Genomic DNA, 22,003 nt, shown 5'->3' on the forward strand with positions numbered 1-22,003 from the left:
TTTTTAGCTCAGTGATTTATTCATTTTTCTTACAGACTGTAATCCAGTTTCTTTTAAAATATAAAAATAATTGGTTGATACGGGAATTTTCGCTTTAAAATCACCTGTTTTGAAAGACCAGGACCTAATAACAGTAAGCATTATATACCCCGCCAAACATTAGGATCGTTTTTACAGGGCTTCGCTCGAAAATACGGTCCAATCAACGAAATTCTTGCTAGGTTTGCAGCAATAAGTCGTTTGCACTAGCTGTACTCATGATTATCAAACATAAATAATTCATCAGCCTAAATATGGATATATGACCAAAAGAATGTGATTTATATCAATACTATTCGCTTGTCTTCATGAAAGGTACACTGTCCAGTAGCTAATACGATCTTAGGTAGTCTACATACTAAATGTATTCATGAAACCAGTGGTAAATGCCGAAGCAGCACGAGAGAACAAATTCATTAAAAAGCAAATGGAAGACAAATGATTTACCATTAAAACTCATTAACTGCGCTGCGCTTCAATATTGCGTTATAATCACTATCGTTGCTACAGAATCAAACCAAAATCACCAAAAGGCTGAATATGTCACACAAAACACGAGGGAAACTTCAACGTTCATGTCAAATATAAAAGGAGCAATAAAGCAAAACGGGAGCGGGGGTCGAGATTTTTGTTTCTCTTTCTCTCTCTTCAGTGGGGAGGGGAAGGAAATAGAGTCCTGTCCCCTCGATCACCACAATGCAAAATAAAGACACCTGTCTCTCTGAAAAGGATGCATAACAACAGCAAAGTAAAGAGATCAAAGGGAGCTTTTAATCCTCCATTTTCAATGGCTTTACCAGAGGGGGGGGTGTGAGGGGCAAGTTGCCCTCAAGAAATATTGACAAAAAGCGCCAAACTTCCTTTATGAATGAAAACAACACAAAACAAAATCCAGCCAAAAAACAAAACAAAACAACAGGACCTCCGTCACCTCCCTCCCCAAAGCATCGTGGCTCGTCCACAAAAATCCTCCACAAATCCAACTCTTGTTATTCGGCAAACACCATGGTACACTCTCTGTGCAAACGAAACAGGGCCCAAGCGAAGTGATATCAGAAGAGAGAGGGTTGTTGATGCCCAAATTCATCTCCAAACTGCAGATTAGGTGTTGGAATTCATTAAATTACTCTTTTATAACTTTCTGTATAAAGGTAATAATCCTGCACAGATCTTGATAGTATTGCTTAACCCTAACACTCCTCAGTCCTCCAACAGGTGAAGGATTGAGGAGGTTACGGTTAAAGATCTAGCGATAGCTGACAAAAAGTTATGAAAGTCATGAAATGCTGTAGACTTGAAAATAAGAACAACGCTATCCAATAAAAATACCATTTAAACATATTCAACCTATGAAATAGAACACACTCCGAAGTTGAAAAGTAAAGCTCACAGGCGTATCTTGTAAGGTTGTTAATGCAAAACTATGTACAATGAACAGTGTGGGCCCCAAAAAATCTGCTTTTACATAGCATTTGAAAACGAGGTGGGTAGGTGGTAAAAAAGGCAATTTTTCAAGCAGATTCAGCGTGCAACTAAGAGTTAACTGGTTAATCATTACTAAAGCAAGACAGGTTGGGTGGTGTTTTTCCCAATGAAAAGTGCAACTAGTTGCATGCATAAAATACTTTAAACTGTTTGCACCACATCAAAAATAAGATATTGAATAAATTGGACAAAATATTAATTTCTTTTTTCCGAATTTCACGTTTTCCTAACATCACCCCAAAAGTTTAGGGCTGTGCACTCGAACAAGCATAGGTAGGGAGAGAGGAAACATAACTGTTTTTTTTCCTGGTCTGATTAAGTCTGGCTCTCACCTGACTTTCCATGAACGAAAATTTGCCTGACCGATTTTCCGTTTCGACCTGGCATGTCTGTAAAACTGGGCCCGGATCTGGCACAAAGCTAACTAAAACGAATACAGTTAAGCATATGTCTGCTTTTGAGTATATGTTAGAATTACATATATTTGAATGTATACTTGTAAGAACTTCTCTTAACTTTGTTACTGCAAAAAAATAAATAAATAAAAAAATAAACAAATAAATAAAATGCTTGTCACATGAGGACGCCCTTCAAAACTTGTGAGGATAAGCTTAATAACGAACTGCGCTACTTGTAGATTGAAATGCTGTTTTGTTTACATATCGGTAGCTCTATGGTTCAATACTAAAATCAAACATTGCCAACACAATGTCATGCATGGAGTATAAAGATAAGTAGAACAATCCAGAAAACAAAACTACAAAAAACCCCAAAACATTAATAAATTTAGAAAAATAAATTGGGGTGCTTTCTGTTGTAAGAGCACTCAAACTTACAGGTGCTTATTTTCAAAACTGTCATTTGTGTGCTATTAATGCAATGTCATCTTTTGTAAAGGCCAAATGTAGGTAACAATAATGATGAGGGCGTTATTGTCGACATGGGCTCTTAAAAAACTCAAGTTTACAGTTAAGACTATTTCAATGCCGCAATCAGCATAAATATATTTAGCACAGATAAGTATTGTAAGCACTTTCACTAAATCTTAAAACTGAAAAGGAAGCCCTAACTGGGCCAGATCTCAGTCTTCTCCACACCCACTGAGTCAGAGGATTTTTGCCAATCTCAAAAGCCATCAGCACAGCTAGTCACCTATCTGATCTGAATGTTTTAATTTTCTGAATTATCACAGTTCAATATTCATGGAAATATTTTGATCTTCCTAAAGCCTACAGGCTACTGATGAGATTAAAAAATCACCTGCGAATACATCTAAAACTTTCAATACATATTAGATATTTCTGTATGATAGGCACTCTACAGTTATGACCCCTGTGACCTCCGAGGTTTGTTTTGACGTAACATCTGTAATACGACAAGATGCATCCAGTAAAAGCTTTATTCTGCAACATTTAAGGGAGGCAAAAACAACGAGATGTAATCTGGCACATCTTGCATGCTTAGAGCAGGATTGTTTGCCTCCTGGGTAATTTGAAAGTTTATGCTTCTAAAATACATTGTTTATAAGGAAGGTTTAAAATGTTCCCAGAAAACCATCCATCCTTCAAACGCCCTTGGTGCACAGCTGAAATGATGTACATGTATCATCAATTCTGACTGTCAGTGAAATTCTACATGCGTGCAAACTTCACCAATCATCTGAGCACAGAAGTCATGTTTCACGTCGGTATTCAATTCCTCACAGAGCAGGGACTTCTGTGAAACATTCTTGGGTTAAATCCCACACTTGCATGAAAACTGCATCCCGGCAAATAACCAGACTTTAATAATTAAGGGTGCATCCAAGTTGGTAACTTTATCTAAGTAGTCATGCAAAAAAAGGAAAGTTCTGCGTATTGAATGCAAGTACAGAATTCTGCTAGGAAGAAAAAAATTGCACACCGATTGAAGAAAAATTAACTTTATCTAGTATATATATGAGCCTTTTTAATTATAAAATTATAATTATGCACTGATAAATTGCCTTGATTTTCTTTTTAATAAAATAGTAATTTGGCTTTTATAAAACATAATCAATGCGTAGTGAGTAATAATTTCCAAGAATACAACACATCTGAAAACAGAGTAGTAACAGTGCTGCTAGGTTAAACGCAAAAGGAAAGGTGCATGAATATGACCTGCATCTGTTTTTGTTTTTTACATTTGCATTGTTATGTGGACTGCCCATGACAATTTCAAACAGTTGTCAAGTGATGTATATGGAAGGGCTGCGTAGCACCGTGATCAGAATATCGACAAGAATATAATATAAAATCAGTGTTCTGAAATATGCGATGATCGAGCTTTCGGTAACTGAGTACCTTCTTCAGGGCAAGCAGCTTAACTGAGTACCTTCTCCAGAGCAAGCAGATTGCCGAAAGCTCAGCAATCACATATTTCAGAGCACTGATTTGATATTATGTTCTTGTCAAGTGATGTATGATGCGCACAACCACATACATGTTTGGTCCCAAAATATGTTATGGTATTACCTGATCAAGAATTCGTTGAAGTGAGCTTCTTACCTTAAAAACATCTACTATAGGGTTACAAATTTGGGCAGTAAATATAAAAACCTTTCAAACTTGATCTTTTCCAACAAGAAAGAAGAACTTGAAAAAAAAATGCCCTCTAGGATTTGAACCAAAAACACTGACAATAGTCATCCTTTTCCTTACCCACTACACTCCTTGAGCCAGCTCAACTGATCCTCTTTTTTCACTTCTATTGTGTCCATGTCTCCACATAATGATATTGAAGGTGCCACCTAACTCATCAGGTAATACCATAATATATTTCAGTCCTGTTCTAAACAGGGACTATATTCTCTGTAAAACTCTCACTTGTTAACAGCGGTGGGAGGGTGGATACTTGGTTTGGGTTTGCTCAAGTAAGCTTTTGAAACAGCTGCCGGTTTATCTGTTGTATTTTTAGCCGTGCCACTCTGCTCAGCTCACAGCACAAAAGCCTTTTGTGTACTGTGAGAATACTCACAGAGGCAGAATCCAGTACACCTGTCAGCATGAATGTACCCATGGTATGGAAACATGCCATCAAGTAGCAATCTGGGGCCACAAGTAGCCACTTGTTTGAACTCTACTTTTGCATTCCAAGAGACAATCTATAACTCAATATGGGAGGGAGGCAAAATCAGTGGGGGCCAATATTTTGGGAATTCTCCCGGCCTCTCCGAGGGTCGAGGCTACATTTTGGTGTTTATGAATGCACAACTGGAACAAAGTGGAAACAAAATATTGGGGGGGCATGGCCCCATTCCCCACTACCCATCTGGCCTTGCTGCGTTCTGATACACTGTTCAACATCGTAGTGTCTGCACCATTCCAGTGGAGTTGGAGAGTTCACAGGTGCTGATGTGAAGGTGGGAGTTGTTGGAAGTTTGGACTACTGAAAAACAAGCTGGTGGCTAAGAGTTGCAATTTTGTTCATCGGCACACCGATAATAGCTGAGTTGAGATCATAATATGAAACTACTGCAAGACTTGGCACTGACTCAACAGACAAATAACTAATTGTTTTAAGAATTGGAAGTCTACCTTTGTGAACAACACATCTTTTCACTGTCCAAAATATACCTCTAATCAGTTTAACCGAGTTGCATACATCAGAAAACCAATGGACATGTATGAAAAATCAAAGGAATGGACATACAGCTTGCATGGCGTCCTTTTATAAAGCTCTCTTGATGCTCACACTGTGATGCAGTGTAATGATGCATATTGTACATGCTGAACCATAAAATTGGAAAACCATTACTGCCCTCTTGGAAATCTCTGTAAATACCAGCCACACAGTGTAACCAAATGTGGCATACCTTTGGATCGGTTCACACTTGGCATAAAAGCAAACAAGTGACGTCGCATCAACTCTTTGACCTGCAAATTTGCAAATGGCGGATAAATTTCAACTACAGCAGGTTTCACCACAAATGTTCTCCGACATCAAAGTCGCTTCACTTTCCCCCTGCATTATAAAGCAGTCTTTTGCCTGTGAACACACCCTATAACCCCCCCCCCCAAGAAAAAACACCAACCCAGAAATGGACCTTTCCCACACCACCTACTCATTAGCGCTTCGGTTCTTGACACCGCCCACAGTTGTTCATCACCTCGGGCTGGTAATGCTCGACTTGAATGGTGGAAAAACCGATGTGGTACTTGGTGCGGACGAGCTGGGATGCCTCTTGTAGGACCATCTCTGCATCTTCCCCGGCATCTACAAACACAACACACAGCTTGATGTAAGTAAGGTTGAGATCATTTAAACCTTAAACCACTTACATCAGTATGGACATTTTCTTAATGTGGGGGGTTCGATATTTTACAGTACATCATATCTGTGTCTGTTTTGGGGTCCGAGTACTTTGCAACACCAGCTCGGTGTATATTGCATGCTCACAGGAATTTCCCCACGTTAGAAATCTTCACTGCCAATTCGCACGTGACCTACTGGGATTGTGATGACCTTCACGCAAGAACCCGCATGTTCATGTACAGTGTATGTAGTGCTATTAAACAGAGCATAGTACTCTTTCTTGCCGCTTTCATGTCGTCTTCGACAAGGGCGATTGTCTGATCATGTATTCAGGTAAGGCCTTGGTTTTCATTTACATATTGCAATCGTAAGTCAGCACAACAATGATCATCATTTATTTGGATGCCAGATGTGATTAACAATAAATCCTTAGAAGTAAAGACTAGCAGATGAGTCTCCAGCTTTTCTTCCTTTAATAAGGGGGACGGACCCCAAGACTCCGGTGAATTACTGGGGTAGGCCACTGTATTCACCGACATTAACAACATGCTGCCGGGTGATTTTAACCACTTGCTACTGGGTGGTTTGAAAAATGCAGTGCACATAATTGGAACTTTTTCAAGATTTTAAATTTTCAAAATTCTTCAAAAATTCATCATTTCAATTAATGGATGCATAAACCCACACGAATTACTGTCTGGTGGCCACTCTAGGCTGACAGACAAAATCTATTGACGCCTGAGTATTTCAGCCAGGCCTGCAGCCTTGTAAAAAGAGCCCAGATTGCGTGCTGTTATGTAACTTTCTTTTGTTCACGAACCTAGCACAGTGCGCTGCTGACCTCTTTTAGCGTGCAGTGGTCCTGTGTTGCTCCGCTGCAGTGGTGGAGCGCTTTTGTCCCCGGTGGTAATCCGCTCGCACTAAATGCCCTAAACCGTGGTATACTGTTTCAAAACAAGGCTGGATTATCTCCACTATTGAGAGTGAAAAAAATGTCAGTAATGCGCAGCACCCTGATCTTTTGTTCCGAGTATGGTCTTTTGCTATAAGGCCCAGTTCCCTTTGTCCGATTTCAGAGACCCCAGGCACACGTATAAACACACGATGCCCGAAACCAGGCTCCCCGGCAAGAAGTGGTTAAAAATGCAGTGCAAACATATATGGGCGATTTTCAAGATTTTCCGTTTTAAAAATTCTTCAAAAATTCATCATTTCATATAATGGACGTTTACACCCACACAAATGACTGTTTGGTGGCTACTCTAATCTGACAGGTAACCTTCATTGACCCCTAAATATTTCTGCAAGGCCTGCCGCCCTGTAAAGAGAGCCCAGAATTGTGAGGTGTTGCATAATTTCCTTTGTTCCCAGTGAATGCGAGTGGCGTCTTTTCAAACGTGGTTCAATTAGCATGCAGCAGGGCTGTATTGCTCATCAATGGGGCCCCGGAGCATTTTTGTCCGCATGCTAATCCGCAGGGCACGCTATGCCCAAAACAGTGATGGATTACCTTTGAAAAATGTAAGCTGAAAAATGATGGCAATTCCCAGCAGCAGGTCTTTTGTTACACGTGCCAGCTCTTTTGTCCCACTTTGGGCACCCTGGCTCTGCGTATAAACCCATGGTGCTCAAAACGGGGTTCCCCAGCAGTAAGAGGTTAAGCATCTGAACAGAACCTAATTGCTTCACATTTCTTTCAATTTATTGGCATTTTGTCCCTTTGTACTGTACAGACACAGTTAAAAGATAAGTCAACAGATTTCCTTCCTCAGGAAATTTATAGTTCCAAGTATTTTTTCTGTCATCTTCATGGTGCTATTTCCATTTCCAAATTCCGCACGGGATGAAAGGGGGCAGCAGGGCCACGAACAGCTAATTGAAAAAGTTCAGGTGCTCCTCCACAAAAGACATTTACTGATTTCATTGTTCTCTGGTGAGTGGCACACCTGCCAACACTGGAAAATCAAAAACACCCATTGTAGGAGCCCATATCAAAACAAACGATGGCACGAGCTGTTTGCCTAAGCACACATGTACATGTGTAACTGTCATTTTGACACTGCAAACAGTGCCCTCTTTTGCTGAGAGACTTCCTCTTTATTTGTTTCTTTTTTATGGAAATGGGAATGTTCCAATTATCACGCCTTTAAAGACTAAAGGACCGGAATGGAGTGCCAGTTCAAGTACTGGTTGTAAGAAGATTTAGTGTACTTGCTCCGTAGTTGCTCCTTCAAGCTTGTACGGGTATCACAGACCTTATGAGGACAAAGTTTGTTCCTGAAACATGGCTTTGGCTTCCTTTACAAAAGAAAATGTCCCCTCAAATTGAAAATGGCCTGGGCACACATTATGCTTACACAAGCATAACGGCACACAGGTCATGAATATCATTCGGTACCATACCTGGTATTCACAGGGGTATGAGACGAGTTATCCAAGGAATAAATCAACAATGAACAGTTGTTCTATATGGTAGGATTTACGATCATTCTAAATGAAATTACAGCCTACCAAACACACGTACATGATTTGATATTTCTAGTGAATTCATGTCAAGGTTTTCATTTCCTTTTCCAGCTTTCCAAAGCAGTTATTGGATACCCCTTTCTCCTTTCAATATTTATTCCCTCCTTAAAAGGCATGTAGTTATGGGCAGAAAGCAAGAAAAAAATCACCCAAACTCTGCACTCACCAATGCATAGATGTACAGCCATGGCGGCCTGGCTGGTAGTCAAGGACCAGACATGAAGGCTGTGGGCCATTCTGACATGAGGTAAACTCTTAAGGTCTGCATGCAGGTCATGGAGGTTAATGTGCCTGGGGACACCTGTTGCCGTGGAAACCAAAGGAGAAAGAAAATGTTGTGTTTTGCTGAGCAATTCACTCTGACAGTCAGAACTTATAATATTGTAACGAAAATACAAGGAATGATTAATTTCCGGTAAGCACACTTTATTCTTCACTCTGATAAAATGTGGGTTCTTTTCAGGAATGTAATTCTTAGGAATTACGGAGGATAAGAAATATGTTTTAAGTTAACAACTCATACTTCAATGACAAGAATTAAGGCCAACACCGATGACCATGTGTATGGATAATGAAGCCTACGGTAAGTTACTGGTAGAATAATTCTTAAAAGATAGGACTTATACAAGTTTAATTTGTCGACGCTCTCCAGGTCAAGACACTAGGAATATTTTCATTAAGAATAATTATTTGGCACAGTGGTATGCGACCATCAGTGCACTGCGAGTGATATTTTGTTATGAGACGCGAACTCCTTGTGCTACATACGCGCTCCAGATGCTATAAGCTAAGTTTGGGCTTGGCACTCAGTTTCAGACTTGGTTCAGATCGCGACTGGTTCTTGCAATAAGACTTAAAGGTTTTCATGGTGAAAGAAACTAGATCTATAGTAAAGATTGCGGTAACACCATGTATTTATCTCTTCTTTGAGTACGTGTGGTTCTGAGAAGAACCGGGGAATAACTCGACGTTTCGAACAGTGCACTCTGTCCGTCTTCAGGCAGTCTCCTGAAGACGGACAGAGTACACTGTTTGAAACGTCGAGTTATTCCCCGGTTCTTCTCAGAACCACACATACTCAAAGAAGAGATAAATACATGGTGTTACCGCAATCTTTACTATAGATCTGGTTCTTGCAATCTCGCACAGAGTAAGGAATGCATTTCACTCAACGTTCGATCGCAATACACATTGGCGCTCCGCCTCAACGTCAAGGTTTTGTGCATGGGATTACACGCATCTGGTACGGTGTGTGCAGGCAGTCTTGAGAGACAACAAACTTCTTGTTATTCTTGGACCAACGACGATCTCTCTAGCCAGAATTATTGTCCATCCTCGAGTCAATGGCGTACTTGAACCAGTAATTTTGCGCCTGTTACAATATTAAAAAGCTCGACATTTATTTGATTTTGTAATTTTGCTCTAGTGTGGATCAAAAGGGGCCAACTGGGCTCTCTCCTACATGTAGGCTTTTATCTGGGTGACAACTGTTGAGGTTTCTTATTAATTTCCACTGTGCAAAATTTTTTAAGGTTTTTGACTCAAAAGCGGCTCTGCCAGCTTCAACTAGATATGTTGGGCTGGGTCACAGGTTTTCCCATGGAAGAAAATCATTTTCATCTTTCACAGATGGAGGAAATGAACGTAGAAAGAGCCCACACCTGGAAATTGGGATTGATCTCGGTGAGTTTTGGGAGGTCCAAAACTTCATCAGTCGTCTTGACTGTAATTAAACCCTAACAATCTCAAGTCCTCGAACAGGTTAGGGATTGAGAACCATTAGGGTTAAGGTACTGCACAGCAGAGAGCATAATTATTAGCATACAAGTTTTTGGTTTTCTTGACGGGAAAATCAACCTCTTCCTGCCAGGGGCATTTATAAATGTTGATTCTGCTGGGCGGGAATAATTTTCATTTTTTCCTGTTTTTCAAATTCTTTGAAAATTCATATCTTCATTTACTGTACACTTACACCCACATGAAGGACTGTATCGTTACTACTCTAATCTGACAGACATTTATTGACGCTAGAGTATTTCAGCCAGGCCCGCCGCCTTGTAAAAAGAGCCCAGACTGTGCGGTGTTACGTAATTTTTTTTTTGGTCCTGAAACTGGCACAGTGCCCTGCTGATGTCTTTTCAATAGGGACCAGATTAGCGTGCAGCGGTACTGTGTGGCTCATCGCTGCGGTGGGTGAGCGCTTTTGTCCCCAGTGGTAATCCATTTGCACTGAATGCCCCAAACAGTGGTATACTGTTTCAAAACAATGCTGGATTATCTCCACTATTGAGAGTGATAAACTGTTGGTGAATCCGAGCAGCCTGGTCTTTTGTTCCGAGTACGGTCTTTTGTTACAAGGCCCAGTTCCCTTTGTCTGATTTCGGGCACCCCGGTTGTGCATATAAAGAATACGTGCCCGAAACCAGGCTCCCCGGCAGCAAATGGTTAAGGTTGTTTCTTACCAAAAACTGGTATCCGAGTGTTTCTTTGGGTGCATTTGTTTTGTTTGGATAGACTGACTAAGACATTACAAACACACCTTCCATGAGAACCTGAACTGCATCCCGCAGAATGAAGATGGTGGTTACCAAAACAAGTACCGAGAAGACAAAGGTGCAGATAGGATCCGCTATCTTCCAATCCGGCTATTTAAGTAAAAGGTGATGGAAAAAAGAGAGAAATACAGAGTAAATTTGAAACACTTTCCAAATTCATGAACCTGAGACTGTGATATTGAGTCAAGTCTCTGTGCTGTGAATTCACAAAAGTTGAACACGCTGCAACTCAGATGAATCTTCGTAGCAAAAATTCTGCGACGTCAAATTCTTTTTGCTTTCACGTTCACTTGAGGCGTGCTTCAGCCTTTCCTATGCGTCAGAGATATACCATGGTAAACCACTTGTGAAAAATACGGCTGGGTCCAAATTACGTGGGTACGACTGGAAATGGGAGGTGACCGCGACTGGAAATAAGTTGTGATCTCAGCTAGCTGAAACAGCTATATCCCCAATGACGCATGTATCAATGTTGGCTGCAAACCAAAGATTTGGATGTGGCAAACTCATTCTTGACATGTGATGCCAGATAATGTGGTGTATTTTATCGACTTGAACAAGCCAACCAAATCAGAAATATACTAATCAAAAAAGTCAAGGACCACTTTTTATTTTGTGTATACTTTTTGTTTGTATGAAATATTTTACTGCTGAAAATATCCCAATACAACTGTCCTGAATGACCTCAAACACACTGTAATTTCACATGTGGTTGGTTTTAGTTGTTGCATAATGTCTCTTGCCTCATTGCTTGGAAAAAAATTACAAGTACAGAAAAAGTGGTCCTTAACTTTTTTTGCATAGTGTATTATGGACTATATAAACTGGATCTGATCTTACAGTGATCTGAGCTCCGAACTATGACATGATCTGACCCAATAAAAATTAAAAGGAATTGAACCCGCCCCAAGAAAACAGTGTCTCGATTGGACAAATAGCCGTGTAATTCGTCCTTTTCTGTGCCTGAACAAATCCACCTTGCATGAATTCTTTCCTTTGGTTTTGACCACATCTATGCCAAAGCAACTTGCCTCACCTTAACTATTATGATAATGGCTGCGATGCAAACCCCTACGCTCTGAATGAGGTCGCCCAGGACATGAATGAAGGCTGCTCTCACATTCATGTTGCCCTGGGACCGCTTATGCTTCTTTGGGTGCCTGGTTTGCACTGCCGGCAAGGTCCCGTTGGTGTCCACGGCCAACAGGGGCTCCGACTCTACACAGATGGGGTCCGATTCAATGTTCAGGAGTTGATCCTCATCCTTAGGCTCCTCTGCCATGCCCATGGCAACGTGGTTGTTACCGGGGGTGTCATTGTCGTCATGGTCATGGTCATGGTCACTGCTGTCACCACCATGGCTGTGGCCATGACCCAGACCACCGTGGCTGTGGGAGTGGCCGGAGAAGTGTAGTACTACTGCCAATCTGTGAGAAAAATGCAATGAAAGTAAAGATCAAAGATCTCTGTGGTCTTTATAAGTTTAATATTAATTCAAAGTTGCATTCCCTTGACTTAATAATCATAAGGCAGAGTTTGAAAGATGTAGCTGTACATTTATGCACAGGCTAATCCAAAGAGATGCATCTACTGCAGGGGGTAACACTAGACTCTTGTGTGATCTCAAACTTGAGACACAAATAAATTAAGGCAAGAAGATTTATTTGCAAAGTGGTCATTTTGGATCATGGTCCATGAATGAACTCTATGCGTGTGAAATGGGAAGGAGTCCATATTGCTACAAAAAGGGGTATAGCCTCACTTCTAAAAACCATTCTCTACTTGGACAATACAGGTATGACATGACTTTTTATGCATAATTTAGAACTGCCCACTGGAGTACAGGGATGCCAATCTATAATTTGCCCCTACTGCATTGTGCTCATTCCCACTTTTTAAGTTTTTAGACAACTTTCACAGGGATCACTTCGTTTTCAATTCAACATGGCTGACTCGAGGATAAGGCTTATTCACCAGACACAACAGGCTCCTGGTGAAAGAGGCATGAACTACCTGTGCAGGAGCCGGTGTCAGTAACTAGTAGGATGACATCTATTTTGGATTGTTGTACGTGTACGTGTATATGAACCTGACATGTACATTGCCAGAAACCAACTTTACATGCACGTTAGTTGGTAAAAGAGAGTTAACTTTTTGCCAACTCACGCTTGAAATGCTACGGTGTGTGTGCTCACATATGAATGCTTGCACAGAAATAGGGCCATTCAGCATTCTTGACAGCATACAGAACAAAAATATGTATATGCACTATTTTTTGCAGGTGAGTAACTCTCAGCCTCTTTCAAACATTTGAAGTTAGAAAGAGTGTGCATGATTGAGGAAGCTAGTTGCTGAGGTACATGTACATGTACTTTACATTGGATTTGATTCTCCTTAACAAGTTCAAGCACAAAGAGTGTGTTAGGGTCCATCAATATTTTGATATCACTCGATACTTGTTACGTTGATAGTAATTAACAATATCAGATTTTTAGTTATATCGTATTGTTGACAAATTTGATGCTGGAAATATTGAAATATCAAATGGGAATTAGATAGAAAGCAACATCTGGACTAGTGCCCTGATATATATTTTTGGATCAAGTGCAGGTATATCTTTAGTGGGTCAACCCCAAACCAATGACAGGCTACTTAATTCACTTGATTGCACTTGGTATCAACCTCTGTATTTAGCCTTCATACTGCGCATGAAAAACGATCAACATGCACATGTACTTGGTACTGGATTTCTGATACATACATTGATTACTGAAACATCTGCTATCACAGACCCAAGACCATACCACTGGCTTACTACACAGAGGAGGAGCTGACTGTTTTTAAGAACATGCACTTGGATTTACATGTAGATGTAGGCTTACTGATGCAAAAAAAACCAGATTGATGGCTCACAAAACCGCCTGAACTTTATCCACTTGTGGATAGTATTATTTTTGGTTGAAAATGCGACTTTTATAAAGGGTTAGGCATTTTGACCGTCTGTTAAAATTGTGGATAGCATCATTTTTGGCTGGTGGACTTCATAAAAGGCTAGGCATTCGGTCCATTTAAAAAATAGGGTAGAGCCAATTGCCAAAAGCACTTATTTTTACTCTAAAGAGGAATCATTTGAAAAATATTTGTTTGAGAGATAGTTTGATAGTTGCAACCCCCTCCCCCCAAAATCCTGAAACCTCATAATGTCAGTTTTCATTTTAACAAAATCATAGATTTGCAGAGTAGTGCTATAAGGGAGACTATAAGTTTATAAAAGCTATGTGAACAGTAAATTCATGTTTTTTCTTGGAATAATTCCCCTGTGGATAATTCAAATTGTCCACCCTAATTTGGTCCTGTAATAAGGGGAACGAACCAGATTCGTGCCTTTTATTTACAAGAAAGGGCAAAAGTGGAATTAAAAAAATTGTGCCAAACCAAAAACAATTAAATATCATCAAAATCTCTGATCATGACATCTCTTCTTTCTCCAGGGGGGAAAAATGATAAAACTGGGCCAAATGGTGAAAGTTTTTGCAAGCTTACAAAAACTACATGAAATATACTGTGATTATTCAGTTTAGCCTCTTAAAAGTTGCAGCTTTGTGAATGCTTAGGAAACTGTATCTTTTGGAAGGAGAACAACTCAGTTTAATTTCATTAAAGATGCAACAGTTTTATGAAAGTTCATGAAACTGCTCTTATCTCTTTCGGGATAAGAAAATACTTTGTTCACAAAGGAAACTGTAATTCTCTAAAAAAAAAAACACACACTATTGCCTACACACCCAAACTACACACCCAATGTGTAAATTCTCATGTAAATTCTCATAGACATCATGAAAGTTTGCCCTCAGTAAATAACAACAACAATGCTTGAATTTTTTCCCTTCCGGTCCTAGGCATTTCTTCACAATGCAAGTCTTTTCATGGAAGGCAAGGAACTAAATCCATTGGACAAACAGAAAGCCCCAGACTAGAATGTCTATATATCCAAGCAAAACTGCAAATGAACAATATCTTTTTTTTAACAATGCAGGTTTTTCAAGAAAAGGAAATAATTAATCCATTGGACAAAGAACCCACAAACTGGAATGTCTATATATCCAGTGTGTAAATGCAAATAAATCAGCACCAGATTTATCCTTTTAACAAAGCAGGGTTTTTTTATGAAAAACACGAAACCAAAGCCATTGTATGAACAGCCACAATAACCTCAGAACAGGAGCGTTCATATATATATATATCCTGTGCACAAATGCAAATGAATAATGCTAGATTTTTTCTTTTTTTTACCAACGCAGGTCTTTTCATGGTAAGCAGGAAATTATAAAATCCACTGGATGAAGAGCCCCAGCAACTCCCGAAACCGGAATATCTATTTGTATATTATATTCCGTGCATACTAGAATATGCTGTCAATACCACATTTCTAAAAACCAAAACTCTCTTTATTCATGGGAGCTCTGAAAGTTACTAAAAATCATCAATTGAAATTGTTTTTTCGTATTGCAATGCTGATATCAACATACATTATAATGCTTTTTCACCTCGGTTTTTTTCCGGTTTTGCTAATTTACATTACAGGTATTGGTAAGTGTATAAATGTGTACTTGTTTATACTGCTTGCAGATTGACACATATGTACGTGTATATGATGTACATGTACACTGTGCTGCAAATATAAACAGTCCTTGTACTGTATGGCACGGATTAGAATACATGAACAGTACGTCAGCAACAAAATGTATGCCCCATGCATCATAAACTAATGTAGCCATTTACCGCACTGGATAGCCCTTGCTATTTATGACATTTCCACCCATGATAACTGACAATGAGGTTAGCCTTGTGAGGTCAAATTCCAACTTGGGATGATAATTTAAGTGCATCACTGGTGATTTGTTATCGCATCTCTTCAGATTTGCAGGCAAGAGTTGACAATAGGCACAGTGTATTGCAGATACCTGGCCCAGCAAGGTTACTTAGTCCTGACGAGAAAAAACCTGACAAGTAGTACATGCATTTGATACTGTGTTTGTCCTTCTGTGGGAGTATCTTGTGAGAGCTGGACAGTCAAAGATATAAGTCGTTTCAACACCTAATAGTAACAGGGTTTGTTCAATGACAGAAACAGGAAGTGACTTCAATAGGGCTTGGATACAGTGGAAAAAGGCCTTTTCTGAACTTAAGTACGATCACTGCAGTCTTGGTTCACTTTTGCATTCCAAATGACGTCAAGTATAAAAGTCACTGGTCAATTATTCACTGACTACATGTACCAGTAACTAAGATATTTGGTCTGTGCAACTACAGTACTATGGTTGAAACAAGGGCATCTTTGATTGGACAGTGTCTTTTGAGGTTGTGCCACACTCCCATGCCTAACGTGAATGGTCTGATCAGAAAAGCTACATGCACGTTATTTGCCGGGTGACTGGGCTCCTTTCTTTGTGAACACGAGCACCGTTTGGCAATGGGTGTATAGTTGGATGCGTTCGCACGTGTGGCTACATTTTGGGTTTTTTTTTACACACTTTGTGAAAGGAGGGGAACGAAATAGGCTGAAAAACTGCCTTTCCCTTTTAATTTAAAAAAGAAAATGGGGGGGGGGGCTCTTCTTTGGGAAAGGGCCATGGTCCGTGTTCTTTCCCATCCACCTTACTGTCCCATTGCATGTACATCACACACAACTATCACCTTTCTGCCATCTTGTAATAATTTCATAGAACTGCTTTTAAAGCACAAAATTTGCTTAAGCGCCAAAAACCTTGTTTAAAAAACAAAAGTTACCAGCTCAAAATCTACATGATTGTCATGCTAACCAAACGACAGCTGTGTACCATTCCAAAACAACATACATCACATGGAGTTGATGCTGGTAACCTGATTTGAAAAGCAAGGCTTTTTCACGCTTCAGCAAATTTTGTGCTTAAGCAGCTCTATGAAATTGGCCCCAGGTGATGCAAGAGTATACCCCCTGCATGATCGAGAATATACTCTCACTCATCTATGGGCCGTATTCCTGGCCGTGTACACTCAAAAAGAGTTCCCTTGAAAACAGCCCAGAACGACAGACCAGACCGTGAACAACAAGAAAGAAACACCTTTGTCATCATTCATTTGAATGATACTTGACTCGACTTTGACGACTTTTTCTCCTTTCTACCTGCCTGCACTGCAGATGCTAACATTTCATCAGTGTTACATTTTACAAGCGTACTATTCTGTTTAAAATCGGGCAGAATTACGTACAGAATATTTACACCAAGTCCGCAGCCAGCAGTGATGAGCATGACCGTTCCCTGGATGTCATACTTCTGGGTTATGCAGCGTTGAACAGCCAGGTACACGAGGATACCCGTAGCCACCCAAATCATGAGTACACTGACCACAGCACCAAGGATTTCTGGGTAATCAGAATGGAACATAGTCATTAATTGGTTATGTGTAGTACGCTGTGGCCACAACCCTGATGCTGAGACTTCGAATAATTGACAATCGGAGACACACGGAACATCAGGCGACCTGGGACACCAGGGACTCTGGGTCAGTGGGGGGCTGATGATATCCAGGGACAAGGAATGCCCCAGGACTGGGGATGTCTGGGGACATACGTGTACCAAAGGTATCAGAGAAGCATTAGCTCCAAGCTGTGCAAGAACAGAGGGGGCACTCCGTGGCGAGAACCACAAATGCCAATCTTGAGGTTATTTCTGAACTTTAAAACTGCCAAATTGTGTGAAAATGGTGTGGACAAATGAATTCCTTTTGAATTCTGAATGTGTCACACAAAGCTAATATGTATGTAAATGTGCACGTGCAAGTAAGATGTACATGCACATATACAGTATAGAAGCATTGTGAATGGCGCCCTGTAGGCTGAAGGTCAAAATTCCAAATGGCCAGAAAAGCCCAGAATCTCTCTTTAAACTGTTGGCCAACTAGACGGGGACCACTGTACAATTGAGCAGAACTGCTTTCCACTCTTTTAACTGTAGCTTTACAGGTGACCTGCTAACAATAGGGTTTGTCAAGTTGTAGCTTGAAGGGTAATGGTGTAAACAAATGCTCTTATGAAATGAGTGCACGAGTAGACCTGGCAGACACAATAACAGGTTGTCTGATATGCTGCCTACTGTTCACAGTACTAGTAAAATGCACTTTTACTCTTCCCCGGTCCAGCATACTCGACTATGAACCATTAGGCCGGCTTCTGTGCACCATTCGGGGGTTCACTAACCGTTTGAGGGGCTTATCACGTATGAACCACAGGACAGTTTGCAAACCGTTTGCATGCTAACCTTGTGCCTTAGTAGAATGTGGTGCCCCCCTCTTCTCCTTTTACAGCCAGAAAATTTTAGGATTTAGGTCATATCCCATTCTTCAAACTAACCAGCACAGATACAAGCCACTGCAGACAAGGATCTAATGCTCCTGTGAGTTAAATTTGAATACAATCTGGTACACTGAGTTCTTTAAATTCACTTGAACATACATGTAACAATTTGAATTCTCCATACTGAAACACTGTTGCTATACCTCTTGATTCGGGGCAAGCTTTTGAGATGCCTTGCAACAATACTGTTTTCAATGGATAAGAGGGGAACGAAGGAACCAGTCCGTTCCAGATATGGTGGTTGCTATGCGAAAGCTTGCCCCGAATCATGAGGTACAGCAACAGCATCTTTAGTCAGGGTAATTCAAAATGTTATGTTTGTGTGCGATCAGATACCTCGGTGTACCAGATCTTTATTCAAGATTAACCCACAAAAGGCTGATTGAAATCAGCGCCTCCCTTTTTTTCTTGGGAGGGTGGGGGGAGGTGTGGGGGTATAGTTTACATAGATGCAAATTTCACTGTTGAGTATTAATACAAACCTGCTCGAAAGTAACCAAAAGACATCTTGGCCGTAGGGGGGCGCCGTGCTATCCACAATGCAAACAAACTGATGAGGAAGCTGGTGAAGTCACTGAGTAGATGAGCTGCATCTGTCATGATGGCAAGACTGCCCGAGATCCATCCCCCTGTCGGCGAAACAACAACACAATCTCAATGGCAATTTGGAAATGCACGTAAAAGAATCCCTCACCAATGGACATAGTATAGTACTACAGATTTAAGAAATCAACAGGCATCACCTCCGTGGAAGGTATTGAAAAGTGAAAGCAACACAAAAACTATGAACTGCTATGACCAACCACGCTCTATTTCACTCACTGGTAACCATTTAATCCCCAGTGACTGGTAACCACTTCATTCCCGGTGAACGAAAAGACTGTGGGACATATTATAGTGTTTCAGTTAGTACATTTTTTCTGACATGGATCACCTACACAATTCTTTTTCTATTCACTTTCTACACGTATATGTATGTCACCAATTTGGTCCAGAACACTGTCCAAGCCATAAATTGCAATTAGAAAATAAGGCTGTGCCAAATATCCGAATATCCAAGTATTCGATCCACTATCAAAAATTATTTTTCAAATTTGAATATTTGAGTGCAAAAATTCATGAAAAGGAAGGGAAAATTTTCTTTTGTTTTAATGAGAAATATTGCACCATGAGGCTTGTTCCAGCAAATTCAAAGGAACGGCAACAGAAACCTTACAGTGATTCAAAAAATACATTATTCATTACAAAAATTTTAAAGGAATATAAATTTTCAACAGGAAAACAAGTAATTCGTCTCTTAAATCTTGTTAAATCATGTCTGGAGATACTCACGGACGTGAGAAGCTATTATAGTGATTATAATGTACATGTACAATTGTGTGCGTTATTGCAACTGATCTCGTATATTCAGATATTTGATCAAATTGAGGTCGAATATTCAAATAGTGAATTATTTGAATTGACTTAGCCCTATTAGAAAATATTCATGTAAAATCGCTTCAGAAGTTGCATGTACCGTTTGCTATTTGAGCACATGAGAAATAGTCTACAGAGGTACACTACACAGTTTGTGGCATTTGATCACACTCTGCTTATCTGCGGCCAATAACGGAACTGATTCTGAAACTGCATACATGTATAAATAGTGAAAGGTTACATCAAGATAGCGTGTAAAGAATGTCCTTGCATGATATTCATAAATTCCCGCATAGTGTATACTGCGAAAAAAATCATCTGGTGAACTGATATAAAGTGAATTAGTGATGACAAGATTATACATGTATATAGCCTATATTACATGTACACGTTAATGGCTCTGTGTAGGATACCAACTTCCTGAGACTGAGAGCATACTGAAAAAAAGAACAGCGGACAGAATGCTCATATTAACCTAACATTAATTGAGGATCAAGCTTTATTTCACTTTCAAAATTAACTCTCAAAGTTCAGCACAGATCAAATAAGCCCACACTTAATGCAGTGACGAATGAGGTTTTGCACGAACAGTCTGACAGAGAAGATCGGTCATCTCTTGTGTGGTCTTTTGACATAATCAGAGAAAAATGGTTAATTTCCATTTTTTGGATGCTTCAAACAGGTGGACTGAATAAGATCCTTGGTTTATATCCCTAAAATGGTCATGACATGTTGTTTTAATTTAATAATGAATGCAGTGTGTGCAATCAGTGGATCGTACGTGAATCCAGTACAAAAATCTGTCCATCCCTTCCATGTGAGTCACCTTTCCCTTGAAATTTATGGCTCTGAAGTGTGAAAGATGATATAGCCTGGCCAGATCATACTTAGCGCCAAAGTGAACAAGAGAGAAAAAAATGTGATGTCACATCAGATGTTTGAGCTGGGGATTCGTAAGACACATTTCAACTCAAGCAACTTATACTGCAAATAGTTTGTGACGTCGAATTTGCTTCGCTTTCGTGTTCCCCTTAAGTACCTACCAACAAGCTCGCCAACCATGAACAAAAAGCAGACGACGGTTGCGAACATCAGCTGCCTCTGGGCCCGCCGGTTGGAGGTGGTATCAGGCCCGCTGCTGGAAGATGCAGCGTGACAATGATCGACATCTGTTCTGCAACTCAAATTCAACAAGGATTCGTCGTCTCGATCACTGTAGTTGCTGGCGCGTGCTGGGGAATCTTGGCTGTAATACGCCGGTACATCGGTGGGTACATCGTTCGAGGACGGAAGGTACGGTGGGAAGGGATCCATATCGCCGCTGACGCGACCCGTGGCCAACCCGGTCGTCACGATCGCGGAGGCGGGCTGTTCGGTTCCATAGTTCGGGTTTCTCTTTTTCCTCCAAAACCTCTTCATAGTCGTGCTTTCCTGAAGAGACCGAGAAGTTGCAAACGAACGCTGGTGAGATAACAAATTGGTTTGGTCTAAAGCTGGTTTGCAGTAGATGGACTTCGTCCGACCGTTTACCACGGCCGAGTCATCTTTGCTTGCACTGTGTTCAATGTGCCGAGGCAAATCCATTGCTAGTAAGCTCAGCTGATCTGGACTTTCATCCATGACGATTTTGACCCAGTTTTTAAAACAAATATTTAATTTTGTCTTAACACTGCTCCCACGTTTCCCCTAGTTGCATTTTTACCAGGGTCATTTTTTAGATGGTCATCACGGGACTAAGGCCTACCCCTACATAGGCCACAACTACAGTCGGAGCCGAACACTCAATTTGCATCCTGCATGCTTACAAGTAACAAGATAAATTTTCCGATACTAAAAACACAGGCAGCCTGGGCCCGTTACGTTACTCAAGGTGAGTCCCAATGATACAGAGAACTGAAACTGTACTGATGATGAGCACATGCTCACCAGCTCTTGTGCTGGCCATTTTTATACAGTCGAGCTGTGCGATTACGTTTGTCACGTGCACGCCCCAATCTGTCCGAACTATAGTTTGGGGTCTCAGCTATAGTTGGGACGGTCCTGTGACAGTTGGGCCAGCCCAACTACATGTACATTAATTTAATGTCCAGTACTGTACATGTACTGTACATGTACAGGACAGCGTTTGCTGGCGTGGGCCTGGGCATGGCGCGGGTGGGGGCCAGGAACGGGCACAGTTTTTCCACTTTTGTTTTAAGGAGATTCGCCTATTTTAAGGAAATTCTCGTCCTAAGGAAATCTTCAAGGAAATGAAAAATTTAAGGATCTCGGGGAAATCCAAATTCAAGAGGAAACTTTGGAGAACGTTCAAGAA

The 22,003-nt window shown here is 40.6% G+C and overlaps 2 protein-coding genes across 4 annotated transcripts in view; one reads left to right on the top strand and one right to left on the bottom strand.

Moving 5' to 3' along the window:
• On the bottom strand, nucleotides 1-21,532 carry LOC110989225 (proton-coupled zinc antiporter SLC30A2-like). 3 transcript variants are annotated; one of them, XR_015426149.1, is made up of 8 exons: nucleotides 20,733-21,309; nucleotides 18,756-18,902; nucleotides 17,130-17,283; nucleotides 11,914-12,304; nucleotides 10,862-10,967; nucleotides 8,489-8,623; nucleotides 1,052-5,757; nucleotides 1-961 (listed from the first exon to the last, which is right to left on the bottom strand). XR_015426149.1 is itself a non-coding variant. In XM_022253455.2 (8 exons), exons 1-8 carry the CDS (start codon nucleotides 21,398-21,400, stop codon nucleotides 5,609-5,611), a joined length of 1,479 nt encoding a protein of 492 aa, XP_022109147.2. In that variant the 5' UTR covers nucleotides 21,401-21,532; the 3' UTR covers nucleotides 1-5,608. The 3 variants fall into 3 exon arrangements, 2 of the variants coding, with proteins under 2 accessions (XP_022109147.2, XP_022109145.2); XM_022253455.2 differs by adding an exon at nucleotides 21,392-21,532 and having other exon boundaries at nucleotides 1-5,757; nucleotides 20,733-21,120; XM_022253453.2 differs by having other exon boundaries at nucleotides 1-5,757.
• LOC110989224 (metal cation symporter ZIP14-like) overlaps nucleotides 21,422-22,003 on the top strand; it is a 25,286-nt gene continuing 24,704 nt past the window's right edge. The window contains exon 1 of the mRNA XM_022253452.2: nucleotides 21,422-21,559. The gene's annotated coding sequence lies outside the window, so the exon portion shown is untranslated. The remainder of the gene's footprint in view (nucleotides 21,560-22,003) is intronic.

Source organism: Acanthaster planci, linkage group LG08 (assembly GCF_054643075.1).
Source record: "Acanthaster planci isolate LZ-2023a linkage group LG08, COTS_SCS, whole genome shotgun sequence".
Lineage (NCBI taxonomy): Eukaryota > Metazoa > Echinodermata > Asteroidea > Valvatida > Acanthasteridae > Acanthaster > Acanthaster planci.

What these genes read in the sequence shown, in the direction of transcription:
- LOC110989225 (XM_022253453.2), bottom strand. Translation starts at nt 21,309, where the DNA reads ATGGATGAAAGTCCAGATCAGCTGAGCTTACTAGCAATGGATTTGCCT. An exon ending in CATGGTTGGCGAGCTTGTTG is followed by an intron (nt 18,903 to 20,732) that starts GTAGGTACTTAA and finishes TTTCGCCGACAG; the next exon opens with GGGGATGGATCTCGGGCAGT. An exon ending in CCATTATCATAATAGTTAAG is followed by an intron (nt 10,968 to 11,913) that starts GTGAGGCAAGTT and finishes TTACTTAAATAG; the next exon opens with CCGGATTGGAAGATAGCGGA.